Below are 11,428 nucleotides of genomic sequence, written 5' to 3' on the forward strand. Positions count from 1 at the left end.
GGAAAAGCTGTGGGGGGCATGGAGGGGCTGCAAGGAAAGGAGTCAGGAGGCTGCCCCTGGGGTTCCACACATGTGCTCCTCCTCCTGCCCCTGAATAGGGTCTGCAGCAGTGGTTTCTCTGAAAGCAGCCACAGTTCCTGGAATGCTCCAGTGCTTACTGGTTATAAATATCCATGATGGGGGGCAGAGCTGGGCTGACTCAGGAAGGAGCAATACTCCCAAGTTTACTAGGTTTAGGAGAGGAGAGGAGGCCCTAAACTCCTCTCCTAACTAGCAACAGAGGTAAAACAAAACAGCAGTGAACCAAAATGAACTTGGCAATAGCTCAAAAAGCTAACAACTTATAAAGATGGCAGTATGGCTAATGGAAATAGAGAAAGTAGAATCTACTAATGAATTTTAAGCTAAAACCATCCTTATCTTTCCTTTTGACTCACCTTCCTTTTTGCTTTCTCTCTCTCTCTCAATTGGGTTACATGTGAAACTGTCAGAAAAAAGGTGAGATGTCAGCCTTCTTTCTAAGGTCTAACATTTATGGTGAAATGGATAGAGCATTGGCCTTGGAATGAGGAAGACCTTGAAAAAAAATTCATGCTTTAAACTATTTCCATAAGTGAAGAATTCCCTAGATTTATTACTTAACCATTCTCAGCATTTAGGAGAAAGTCTCCAAATTTTTTGCCTTAAAATGCTCCTCTCGTCTTAGAGAACACAAAGTAGTGCTGCCTCTGAGTCTTTTGGAGCAACTAGGACCCAAACCCTCAGTGTTGAAAATGATCTATATGCTTTCTACTTATCCCAAAAGACCTGAAACTCATAAATACACACGCAGGCTGGGGGACTAAAAAGGATTCCTCCTGCTTAGCATATAGATCATTTTCAATTATCACCTACTTTTAATTAGGATGGCAGAAACTTAATGACACTCTTCCTGGCACTTAAACACCTACTGAAAAGACTCGGTCAGATGAGACATCATTTCACCAGAAGCTTTCCTGGGTTCCAAACCACTCCAGGTCCAACCACTGCCTGGTTTTATGAACTGGGAATAGCCTGCCCTTATCCCAGAAATTAGGAAAAGCTTTCTGTAAAATACTCTCAGGTCCTTGGACCACTGATACAAAGACAATTACAAAATTAAAGAATTATTGGGATCAAAAGAGACTTTAGAGACTGTATATTGTATGACATAGATGGGACTTAATCATCTAATCCAGAAGTGTCTAACTCAATGTCAAAACGTCAGAATGGGCCACAATCAGATTCAAATGTGATTGGGAAATGTTTAACAAAATAAAAAATACAATCCAACATAGATAATCTCAATTTGTGGTTCTCTAAGTCAATATGTGACCTGCAGGGATGTATTTCTATTTGTTTGACACCACTGGCCTCATCCAACCCTTTAAAGCCGCAGAAGCTGAGGTCCAGAAAGATCAGTCACCCAATAAATGCTGAGCCAGAATTTGAACCAGTGCTCTTGCTAGTGTCAACTTTTCCTTCTCTTAAAGTAAAAAAAAAAATTACTTTTCTTTTCCCAAAGATAAAAAAAAAGCTACTGCTCAGTTTAATCGATAAAATGAACTCTGGATTCCTAAGTGAAAGCTGCAAAAAGGACTTATTATGAAGGATACATTACAAAATAAAGGAAGGGGAACTGAGCTCTCCTTTTGGGGTCTCCCTTCATTGCCTAACACTCACTTTACAAATGAGAGAATCAAGGCCCAAAATAGTGACTTGTAGATTAAAACACTGGAGAAAATCTAGCTCAGAGGTTGTTACCTGCTCACTAGATAGTTTGTGGTAGAGTGAAGACTAGAACCCAGGGCCCATTAATCCTCAGTTCCTGGAGCAAGATTATTCCCATTTTATAGATATGGAAACCAGTGACTGCCTAATGATCAAAGCCAGTGGCAGAGCTGAGATTAGACCTCTATTTCATGATTTCCAGTCTGGTCACCTTTCTAAGGCCACAAGGACAGGTCAAAAAGTATAGCAACACTTCACTGTGGATCAAAGCTAAAGAGGGACCCAGGAAAACCTAAGCTAACCTTAGCTCCTCAGCTAGAACAGCCTTCCCCTTCAACCTCAATCTATTTAAACTTGGACTGCTAATATGTATCCCTTGGGCCCAGGCACCAGAGGACTGGGGTTGTCTTGAAGCCTCCTGAAGGAATTTACCTCTTGCAACACCATCTCATCATCCACCTTAGAGAAAAGTAAAGTCTTCAAGTTACTAGCTGAAGTAGCCATTGTGTTAAGGAACCAGGTGTTGTCCCAGCCAGGTAAAGAATGTGTATTAAAAAAAAAAAGGACAAGAAAATTAGAGAAGTCAAGGATATGTTTTAGTTAAAGCAATGATGACATCAGGGTAGAGCAGAGACTAGTGAAGGGGTGGGTTTTCAAAGGGCCTCAAATTTACAGACAGTACCTTGTACACAGGGAGAGCTTTCCCTCATTCAGTGAAGTCTTTCTTACACCAATGGCTCAAAGGTAGTTGGTGGAGTAATGCCAAGGCTTATTCTACTAGAAATCTACTAGAAGCACAATTTGGCAGTAAGTAGGGGCCAAAATTAAAACAGGCTAAACTTCTTCAGGCCACAGATAGGTTAGATTAGACAGACTGACAATGGTTGGTTGCCTCAGGTCATGTGACAAACAGAAGAGTGTACAGTGGCAACCCTAGATTTTTTAAGGGCTGCCTGAAATCCTTTAGCAGGCCTCAAGTAGTATGTTATGCAGCCCTCGTCTATACCAACATTAGGCCTACATTCACAAGGAAGTGTTTTCTAACTCAAGACAATATACCCTGTAGCCCCAACTCCACTAGAAGTATCAATGGTGACTGATCCAAGATTGGATCACCCTCTGTACACATGTTCTTCCCGAGTTCCCCACCTAGCACATGAAAGGTGAATGCTGGTTGAACCAAACTGGATTAAAAAGCTACTCCTCCTTTGTGTTTTATCCTTCTCTAACTTAAAATTAATGTCTCCTATTTTGGCCTCTATTTTCCCCTGCTACCAACCCACCTCATGATTTAAGAGAATCCTGCCCTTTCTTACCCCTGCCTACCCACTTCAACTAGGGAAATAAAAAAATAACGAAAGTGTCAGCTCTTGAAAAAGCCTTGCAATGTGGTAAATCGTGAAACACACCAAAGAGAGGATCATTAGACCTGTTTTGCCATCAGTGAGTTGTAATTTTGGGTATGGTATTTCCTTTCTTGGACCTCAGTTTTCTCCCTTGTAAAATGGGGTGAGGCTAGGTGATTCATTCAACAAACCTTTATCAAGTGTTTCCTATAGGCATGTGGCTCTCAGGGGATAACAAAGATGAGTGACAATTGGGCTGAGCTTTATGAGCATTTATCTGGCAGTGGTGTATTAGACAGATCTCAGTGGAGAAGTAACCAGAAGTCTACTGTAATAGATCAAATAATGGCAGGCTTTATTAGCTTGACACAGCAGGAATGGGAAGGAGGAACAGCAGGTTACCTTATGCTGGCATTATGAAGTCGCTGGCCTAACCATCCAAGGTGAGTTAACAACTTATACTAACAAATAAAAGGAATAATCTCTAAAATTTTGATTCACTTTCCCAAGACAGAAAAGGGAAAAGCAATCTAGGAGATGCCGAAGCCCAGGAATTTCAGGAGTGGGGCTCACCCTTTTCCACCACCACCATCCTCCAAGCCTCTCAATGAGGTTTATTCAGTCAACAATGCAAAAGAAGCATACACGGAGACCCAAGAAACAGCTTATTAATACAGTATTTATTTGTCTTCCCTCTGTCAAACCCTGACCCATGGCTTTACCCAGGGCTGCCTGGTGAGATGGAGGGGGAGGTATACACAGGCTGGAAGAGACATGGAAGGACCAGGATGACGAGAAGGAACGTTCAGAAACACTGGGGGACAGAAATGGTTCCATCACATGGCGAAGAGGATGAGGAAGGCCACCATCAGGCAAAAGAGCCCCATGGCCTCAGACAGGGCAAAGCCCAAGATGGCGTAGGAAAAGAGCTGCTGCTTCAGGGAGGGGTTCCTGGGAGAAGGAAAGGTGGGTGAGTCTGGTTCCTTGGACACAAAGGGGATAATAAAGATATCAATAGGAGAAGGGTAAGGAAACCTGTCTTGCACTTATCTCAAATACCAAAGTGGTCATCCTATTGACTTGTCTTTCAGGATGAGAAAGATCACACCAAAGTCTGGCCACATGGGTGAGTCTTACCCCAGTTATCAGCTTCAGAGAAGAAACTGCTCTGCTCTGCAGAGATTTAATGGGAATCCTAACCAATTCATGATTCATTAGCATTGTTTATCCAAATATTACCACCTCAAAGGGGAATTAAAAAAAAATCCACTACCCCCACCATTTGTTTCTATTTAGCACTGAATAGCTCCTAGCTTTAGGCACTCTGCAGCCAGGACCCACAAGAAACCCTCCAGAACAGAATGGACTAAGCAGTTAAGAGGATCGGTGCATAGGACAACCTTCATTCATTTAAAATATGGCCAGAACATAAGGATCTTATACCCCCTACAAAAGGCGATCATTCTACTCTGAAGGTAAAGAGACAGTTGGGAAGATTAGAAATGCAATGATGCCACCCATTAATCCAGTTTGTTCAGGTCTGGTCATCAGGGAGGTTCTGACTGGCACATCAACACCAGATTATACTCTTGTCTTGTAACTACGCCAGGACAACTAGGTCTCCTTTGGAAAAATCCAGGAAAATAACCTTATATCCCCACTGGTACTAAAAGAACTTACTGGTCTCTGGAGGGTTAATTTAGTTCTAACAATGAGTTACCAAAAGTCTGTGGGGAGCAGACAGTCTCAGGATCCCAGTGCTGGGGGGCAGGCTGAAATGGCAATAAGGTATGCCCTGTGTTGTGGGACAGCAACAGTGAAAGGTGATTTGGAAGCTACAGACTTGGGGAGACAAGAAGCCAGAGGTGGTCCCAAGGAATAGGCCTCGCATCCATAAAACCAAACTTTGCTTCTATTTCATCTAAAGGGTTAGGGTTTTTCTACTCAGAAAGTGCCAGCTAAATTCACACCCTGGAAACCCCATCTAAACTCTCCCATCCCTACCTTACCTGGCATAACCAATGATGAGACTTCCAAACACAGTCCCAATCCCAGCTCCAGAGCCAGCCACCCCCACAGTGGCAGCCCCAGCCCCGATGAACTTGGCTGCTGTGTCAACGTCCCTTGAGATGGTGCTAGTTTGGAATCCACATCTGGGGACAAGTGAGGTCAAGGAACCTGATGCTGCCAAAACACTGAGGTTCTGTGAGAGAAAGAGTTAGGCTGTAGGGGAAAGCACCTTGAAAGACATCATGAGTTTCTGCATCAGAACAACAGTATAGCCTGCCATACCAGGCCCTAGTGATTGTTCCTCAAAACTGTAAAACATCCTTCACAGCACAGCAAAGTTCTGATATGTGGATAAAGATGCTGAGAAGATGAGATCTGAATGCATTCAAGTATGGTCAACTACCAGAGCAACAGGATGTCTGGAAGCTTGAGACAGATCAGGAAACTGAAACAAGTTTGGTGCCCCAGGAGAAGCTGTCTTCTAAAAACCCAAGAGCTAGAATTTCCTGATTGTAGGTCTAGACTGGGACAAGACAGGTATCAGTACCATACAGACAGTCTTTTAGAATGTCACTAAAGTTCAAGAGCAGGAAATGTGGATTAATCAGTTGACACCATTTTTCTGTAGCTTAAAAGAGTCCTACAAAGATTCCTGAGGTTAGATGACTTGTCTACAGTCACAAAGGTTTAAAACAACCTTTCTTTGTGTCAAGGATCTTTTTGCCAGTATGGACCCCTTTTCAAAATGTTCTTAAATGTATAAAATACACAAGATTACAGAGAAAACCAATTATATCGATAGTTATCAAAGTCAAAAAAAAAAAAAGCTCATGGACCCGAAATTAAGAACCCCTGATCTAAACAATGGGCAGGATTTACTACCTTTTCTACCTCCATTTAAAACCAGTGGCTCCCCCAAAACCCCCCATACCAAAATCCCACTCATCTGGGTTGGTGTCAGGACACCCCCTGCTGGCCTAAGCAAGTAAGCACTCTTCTCTCTGATGACCCTCATGGTCAAGGTTCAACTTCACTGTCAAATTACCTCATCTGTCCGAACCTCTGGCCGTTTTAGCACCACTGCGGATAATGGTCTACTCAGCACCTGAGAGCTGCTCCTCACCTGGCAGAAAAGAAGAAGCAAAAATGTCATGGAGGCTGCCTAGAATGCTCCTGGTGGCTGGCTGCCTTACCATAGAAAGGTTGATTCCCCTTCCTGGTCATCCAATCCTCCCACCATATTCATCTCTCCCAGAGCTCAATTTCAAGTTTTAGATAATAACTAAAACATTTCTCCTCCCCCATCCAAGGGTGGAGATCAGCAGGCCCCAGGTTACAAGAAGACCCTACTCCCTATAAACTCCCAGCTTGTGGGACCTAGGAGGCACATTCAAATTCCTTTCCCACTCACTTTATAGGCAGAAAAGACCAAGGCTACATCATCACATAAGAAAGAAGCCCGGGATTAAGGCAAAAAAGGACTTACTTTTAAAAACACTCCCTGAGAGAAATGAGATCCCCTGTGCAGTCTTCACAGTTTAATCTACCCCAAATCTGAATACTCTTTTACCATTCACAATGTAATTAGTGATTTGCATAGAGTAGACTCTCAGGAAATGTGGATTAATCAGTTTGCACTATTTTTCTGCAACTTAAAAGAGTCCTACAAAGATTCCTGAGATGACTTGTCTAGGGTCACAAATACAATATATCAGAGGCAGGACTTAAAACCACTATCCCCTAAGCTATGCTTCCTCTTTGCTTTATAATAATATACGGCCTGCCCCTAAGGAGACCATAAGCTCTCCAAAGGGAAAGAACTGTGTCTCTTTCTTCTAGTTATCCTAGCACCTGTACAGGACAGGGTTCTGTACATAGCTATAGCTTCATCCACATTACTGACTGAATTTGGGTGACACAATATTCCTCCGATAATTTAGCTGGAAACATTCCTCTATTTGCAGCCAGCCTGGTGCTGAGCCTCTAAGGAACTTAGCAAGGTTGGTCCTTGCTAAACAGACACTGGCAGTTGCTGAGCCTGCCATGGATACCTTTCCTTTCTACCTTGGCAGCACTTGCCAGACTGTGCTTTGCTGGCATAGCTTTAGAGAAACTAGGGTCACAATCTTCACTGTCACTTCTACACACATAAGGCATCAGTGTAGGGCTTTGAGAAGGACACAGGGGCAGCTAGATGGTGCACCAGCTCTGGAGTCAGGAGGACCTGAATTCAAATCCAGCTTCAGATACATAACACTTACTAGCTGTGTTGACTCTGGGCAAGTCACTTAACCCCAATTGCCGCACCAAAAACACCAAAAAACAAAAAAAAGAGGGACACAAAGTACATACAACTGCCATTGAGTAGTTAGATTCCAAACCCAGATTCCCAGGTCTATACCCCACTTTCCCCAGGGAGCTGCATGAATGGAAATAGTCTAGAGATTTGGGACTCAAGTGAACATTCCCTTACCTTGCTGAATTCACTTCCATATCAGACTACCACAGCAAGGGAGTCCCAGAGGGTGTCACTTCCCCAGGTGAAAGGTAACCCTCCCCACAGCCTAGCTGTGAGGAACAAGGTCTGATGAAGTTGTAGGTGGAAGGATGGAACAGTTTTTGTTCCTTTCCCCACCCACCCCCCATTTGACTGTCAGTTACTCACAAGGGCAGGGGTAGAGATGAACCTGGCGCAGGTGTACATTCTCAGGGGGTGAGGGGCAAAGCTGAAGAGCTGAGGGCATAAAAGCAGTGTCAGAAATCAGAATTACTCCTCATTTATTACACAAAGTAAACCAATGACAGCTGAAAGTGCACTCAGAAAATTCAACTGAAATAAAAGTAGGGCTTCAAAAGGAGCAATACTCATTTCAAAAAGGAGAAAACAAGAGACTCATAGAGGAGGTATCCCATTCCACCTTTACTGAAGTTAGACACAGAAGTTTAATTAGAAACTACGAATCTATTCCCCTCAGGAACACCAGGATTTGGTCCTTATAATTTACACCATCTCTAGCCAAGGCTCATAGCCCTTTGAAGACCTGACTTCAATATGAGGGAAGCAGGGTCTTAAGATTCAGGATAATACACTCGTTATTAACAGAACTTCTGATAACTGCTGTTCCATCTCCAAAATTTCCCTCCAGCCCAGATCCTAGTATTCTTAAATTAGTTTGAGTATATTACACAGAATGCCCTTTATCTAATTCTTTTAGAAACACAAACACACTTGATTCTTACAACTCAAAAGCAGATAGTAATACTAAACCCATTTTACAGGTAAAGAAAAAGAATCAAAGGGTAAAAATAAGCTAGTGAGTAGAACTCAAACTTGAAACTAGGTTCTATACCATGCTGCCTGGATCTATGATGAGCTTTCCCTTTAAGAAAAGCCATTTATGTGCCTTTGGAAGTCACTGCCAGAGATGTAGAACTAATGGGTTCCTTGTACAGTTTTGTCACTGCATAATCTGGAACCACTTGCTTACCCCGATGCTCAATTTATCGATTTTTACCTCGATTTTAAATGAAATGACATCCACAGTGGGGCCAAGACAGATTAGTGCTGGAAAGCTGACATTACTATAATAAGGAAACTTAGGCCATTATAGTTATCATCTTCATAACCTAAGAGGGCAAGAAGTATCATGGCTCCAAGTCTTTAAATACAAAGTCTTCATATCTAAGTTTTTTTGAGGTCCAACTTTGTCCTGCCTCATGCTTCAGTTTAATCAAAGATAACTTCAAGAGGAGCAGCTAGGTGGCACAGTGGATAGAGCGCTGGCCCTGGAGTCAGGAGGACCTTAGTTCAAATCAGGCCTCAGACACATAACACTTACTAGCTGTGACCCTGGGCAAGTCACTTAACTCCATTGCCTAGTCAAAAAAAAAAAAGATAACTTCAAGAAGCTACAGGAAAAGTAATAAATGCACTGAAATGATCAGTAATGCCTTAGGGGATTTCACCTCCTAGTTTGAGGAAACAACTACTAACTTGTCTTCTCTAACTGATCAGTGCTCAAAGTTATAAATAGGTAATTATCTATTAAAAGACTTCACAGCAAGTATGACTTTCACAGTGAATTTATTTAAGTGATAAAAATTAAGACTTTAACAATACTTACATGTCAGGACTTTGACTTTAAGGGAGGGGTTCTAAAACTTTTTTTTGTATTAGGGACCCCTTTGGCAGTCTGGTGAAGACTATGGACCCCTTCTCAGAACATTCTTAAATGCATAATAAAAGATACACAAATTAGAAAGGAAACCAATTATTATTGAAATAGTTATCAAAATATAAAAAAAACCCAACTTCATCAACTCTAGGTTAGGAACTCCTGCTTTAAGATATTAGAGTCATGTTCCCTTTTAGGGAACAAAAGTTATAACTAATAATCTAACACTCTGCTCCTTATAACAATGGCAACTATTCAGCGTTAATCTGCTTCAATGCCTGCCCAATTCTTCTCTCTCATATTTCCCTTGCTTTGAAACTTCCTTTAGTCTGTTCTGCTTAGGTACATTGCTCATGTTCACACTGGCTGGTCTCCCTGCTTAAAACCCGACATTAAGGATATAACAGTGTATCTTCAAGGCAATAGGCTCTAGGTGAGGCAAAGGTCATCTCTACTGGTCTACCAAACATGGACCGAGCGCCCCCCCTTGGGGGTGCCTAGAAGTGCTAAAGCTAAGTTTCTTTCCTTCAAATTGTGAGATTTGATTCTATTTACCAAGGACACTTAGAAGCTGAGCACACTCAGGGAATATGAGTGAATAAAAGAAAGTTACAGGACGAGGAGACAAGACCTTGAGGAGGTCCATTTAGATTGTGCTGCAGGATGACCTTGGCTGTACCCTTCGTTTACTCCTGAAAACAAGGCTGTTGGAGGTGTGAGACATCACCTTCAGACAACTTATAGAAAAACTCTGAGGGAAAGATGCCATGGTTAACTGCTACATTGGCCCTACCTCCAATAGAGAAACTGGATGGTAGAACAGTAAAGAGCCCTGGCCTTGAAATCAGAAGACTTGGGTTCATGTCCTATACTACCTGAGACTTTAGTTGTCACTTCAGCAGTGGCCTCAAGTTTCCTCATACAAAACGAAGGCTTCCTCCCTGACTTTTCACTTCTATATTATTCTCAATTTCAGCCTGTACACGAGGAGAACTGTGTAGAAGGACAAAGTATGGATCATTTGGGAAATCAGGGGTTCGAATATCTAAAAGACAAATTTGGAGTCCTGTGACCTCTTCACAGGAGCCCACGAGGTTTGGCTGGGGGGGGGGGGCTCAGGTTGTCTTATACCTGCTCCCCTAGGGCTCAGTTAGGGAGGATCCTCGCACAACTTGGGGCCTCCGGAGGGGTGAGGCTGCGGGGAGGGCCCCAGGGGTGCAGTGCCAGGGGAGGAGTAAACCTGCCCCTCACGTGGGCGCCTGAGAGGCGACTTCCGGGACTAAAGGACAGGACCAAGTGACATCTGCATAGTGGGCCACGGGGGCCTAGGAGGCCCAACCGGCGCCGGGAAAGGGGTGGAGCGGTCAGCCTCGGGCCTGGGCACCGGAGGACGGCCTCGAGGAAGGCGGCCCGCACTGGGGCCAAGGGCGAGCGAAACCCAGGAAGGCGGAAGGAAGGATTGAGGACCCCACCCCCCCCACTCCCTCTTTTTCATTCTCCCTTCCCACCCCCCATCCATGCCTGAAGCCCAAGATGGCGCCGGACCCGCGCGGCTGGAGGTCACCGGCGCGCGGGAAGGGGAGGTCTCGGGGCGCCAGGGCCGGGGAGTCAGGGATAGGGAGAGGACCGGGGTCGGGGATGTTCCAGGGAAGACTCCGCGAAGTGGCGGGGCGAAGTGGCGGCGCGAAGTGGAATCCTTCGCGGGCATGTACGCAGAACCTAGCGGGAGCCAGGCCCCGGGCCTTACCTGCCGGCAGAGCGGAGGAGACAGAGAGAGGGGAGGGGAAATAGAGGCGTGCGGCCTGACGCACGCGTGCCTCTTGCCAACGAGTGGCGTCGGGGCAGGGCAGAACGACCGAAATCTTAGGAGTTGGAGAGATGCTACAGCGCCGCCCTCCAGCCACATCAAGGCAGGCGGTCCGTCTCGCCATCTGCTGTTCGAAGGCTGGAACTACAGCCAGAGGCGACCTGGTGTAGACGCTAGGCAGTTATGAGTTGCATACAAAACGCGGTCTGCAATTTGCTCTAGACCGCAATGGGAATATGGACGCCAGGCCCATTCCCGAGCATGCGCAGAGTCAAACAGTTGAAGCACAGCCTTTGAGAGTGGGGTGCCGCATACACCAGAACCGTATCATTAAATATTCC

The 11,428-nt window shown here is 44.4% G+C and overlaps 1 protein-coding gene across 4 annotated transcripts; it reads right to left on the reverse strand.

The window, feature by feature from the left end:
• Nucleotides 1-3,754: 3,754 nt before the first annotated feature.
• On the reverse strand, nucleotides 3,755-11,201 carry ATP5MC2 (ATP synthase membrane subunit c locus 2). 4 transcript variants are annotated; one of them, XM_078145540.1, is made up of 6 exons: nucleotides 11,028-11,117; nucleotides 9,230-9,332; nucleotides 7,771-7,839; nucleotides 6,151-6,228; nucleotides 5,105-5,298; nucleotides 3,755-4,046 (listed from the first exon to the last, which is right to left on the reverse strand). In XM_078145540.1, the coding sequence occupies exons 3-6, from the start codon at nucleotides 7,807-7,809 to the stop codon at nucleotides 3,932-3,934; spliced, it is 426 nt and encodes a 141-aa protein (XP_078001666.1). In that variant the 5' UTR covers nucleotides 7,810-7,839; nucleotides 9,230-9,332; nucleotides 11,028-11,117; the 3' UTR covers nucleotides 3,755-3,931. The 4 variants fall into 4 exon arrangements, with proteins under 4 accessions (XP_078001666.1, XP_078001667.1, XP_020821891.1 ...); XM_078145541.1 differs by lacking the exon at nucleotides 11,028-11,117 and adding an exon at nucleotides 10,156-10,264; XM_020966232.2 differs by lacking the exon at nucleotides 9,230-9,332 and having other exon boundaries at nucleotides 11,028-11,201.
• Between the last annotated feature and the right edge of the window lie 227 nt (nucleotides 11,202-11,428).

The sequence above is a fragment of the Phascolarctos cinereus genome, unplaced genomic scaffold (genome assembly GCF_003287225.1).
Source record: "Phascolarctos cinereus isolate Bilbo 61053 unplaced genomic scaffold, phaCin_HiC Scaffold_1;HRSCAF=81, whole genome shotgun sequence".
Taxonomy (NCBI): Eukaryota; Metazoa; Chordata; class Mammalia; order Diprotodontia; family Phascolarctidae; genus Phascolarctos; species Phascolarctos cinereus.

Bases quoted from the DNA above. Each gene is read 5' to 3' on its own strand.
- ATP5MC2 (XM_020966232.2), bottom strand. From the start codon at position 11,186: ATGTGGCTGGAGGGCGGCGCTGTAGCATCTCTCCAACTCCTAAGATTT. The intron at 7,840-11,027 runs GTAAGGCCCGGG...TTATGCCCTCAG, and splicing joins CTCCTCCGCTCTGCCGGCAG to CTCTTCAGCTTTGCCCCTCA. The intron at 5,299-6,150 runs GTAATTTGACAG...TTTCTCTCACAG, and splicing joins CAGAGGTTCGGACAGATGAG to AACCTCAGTGTTTTGGCAGC.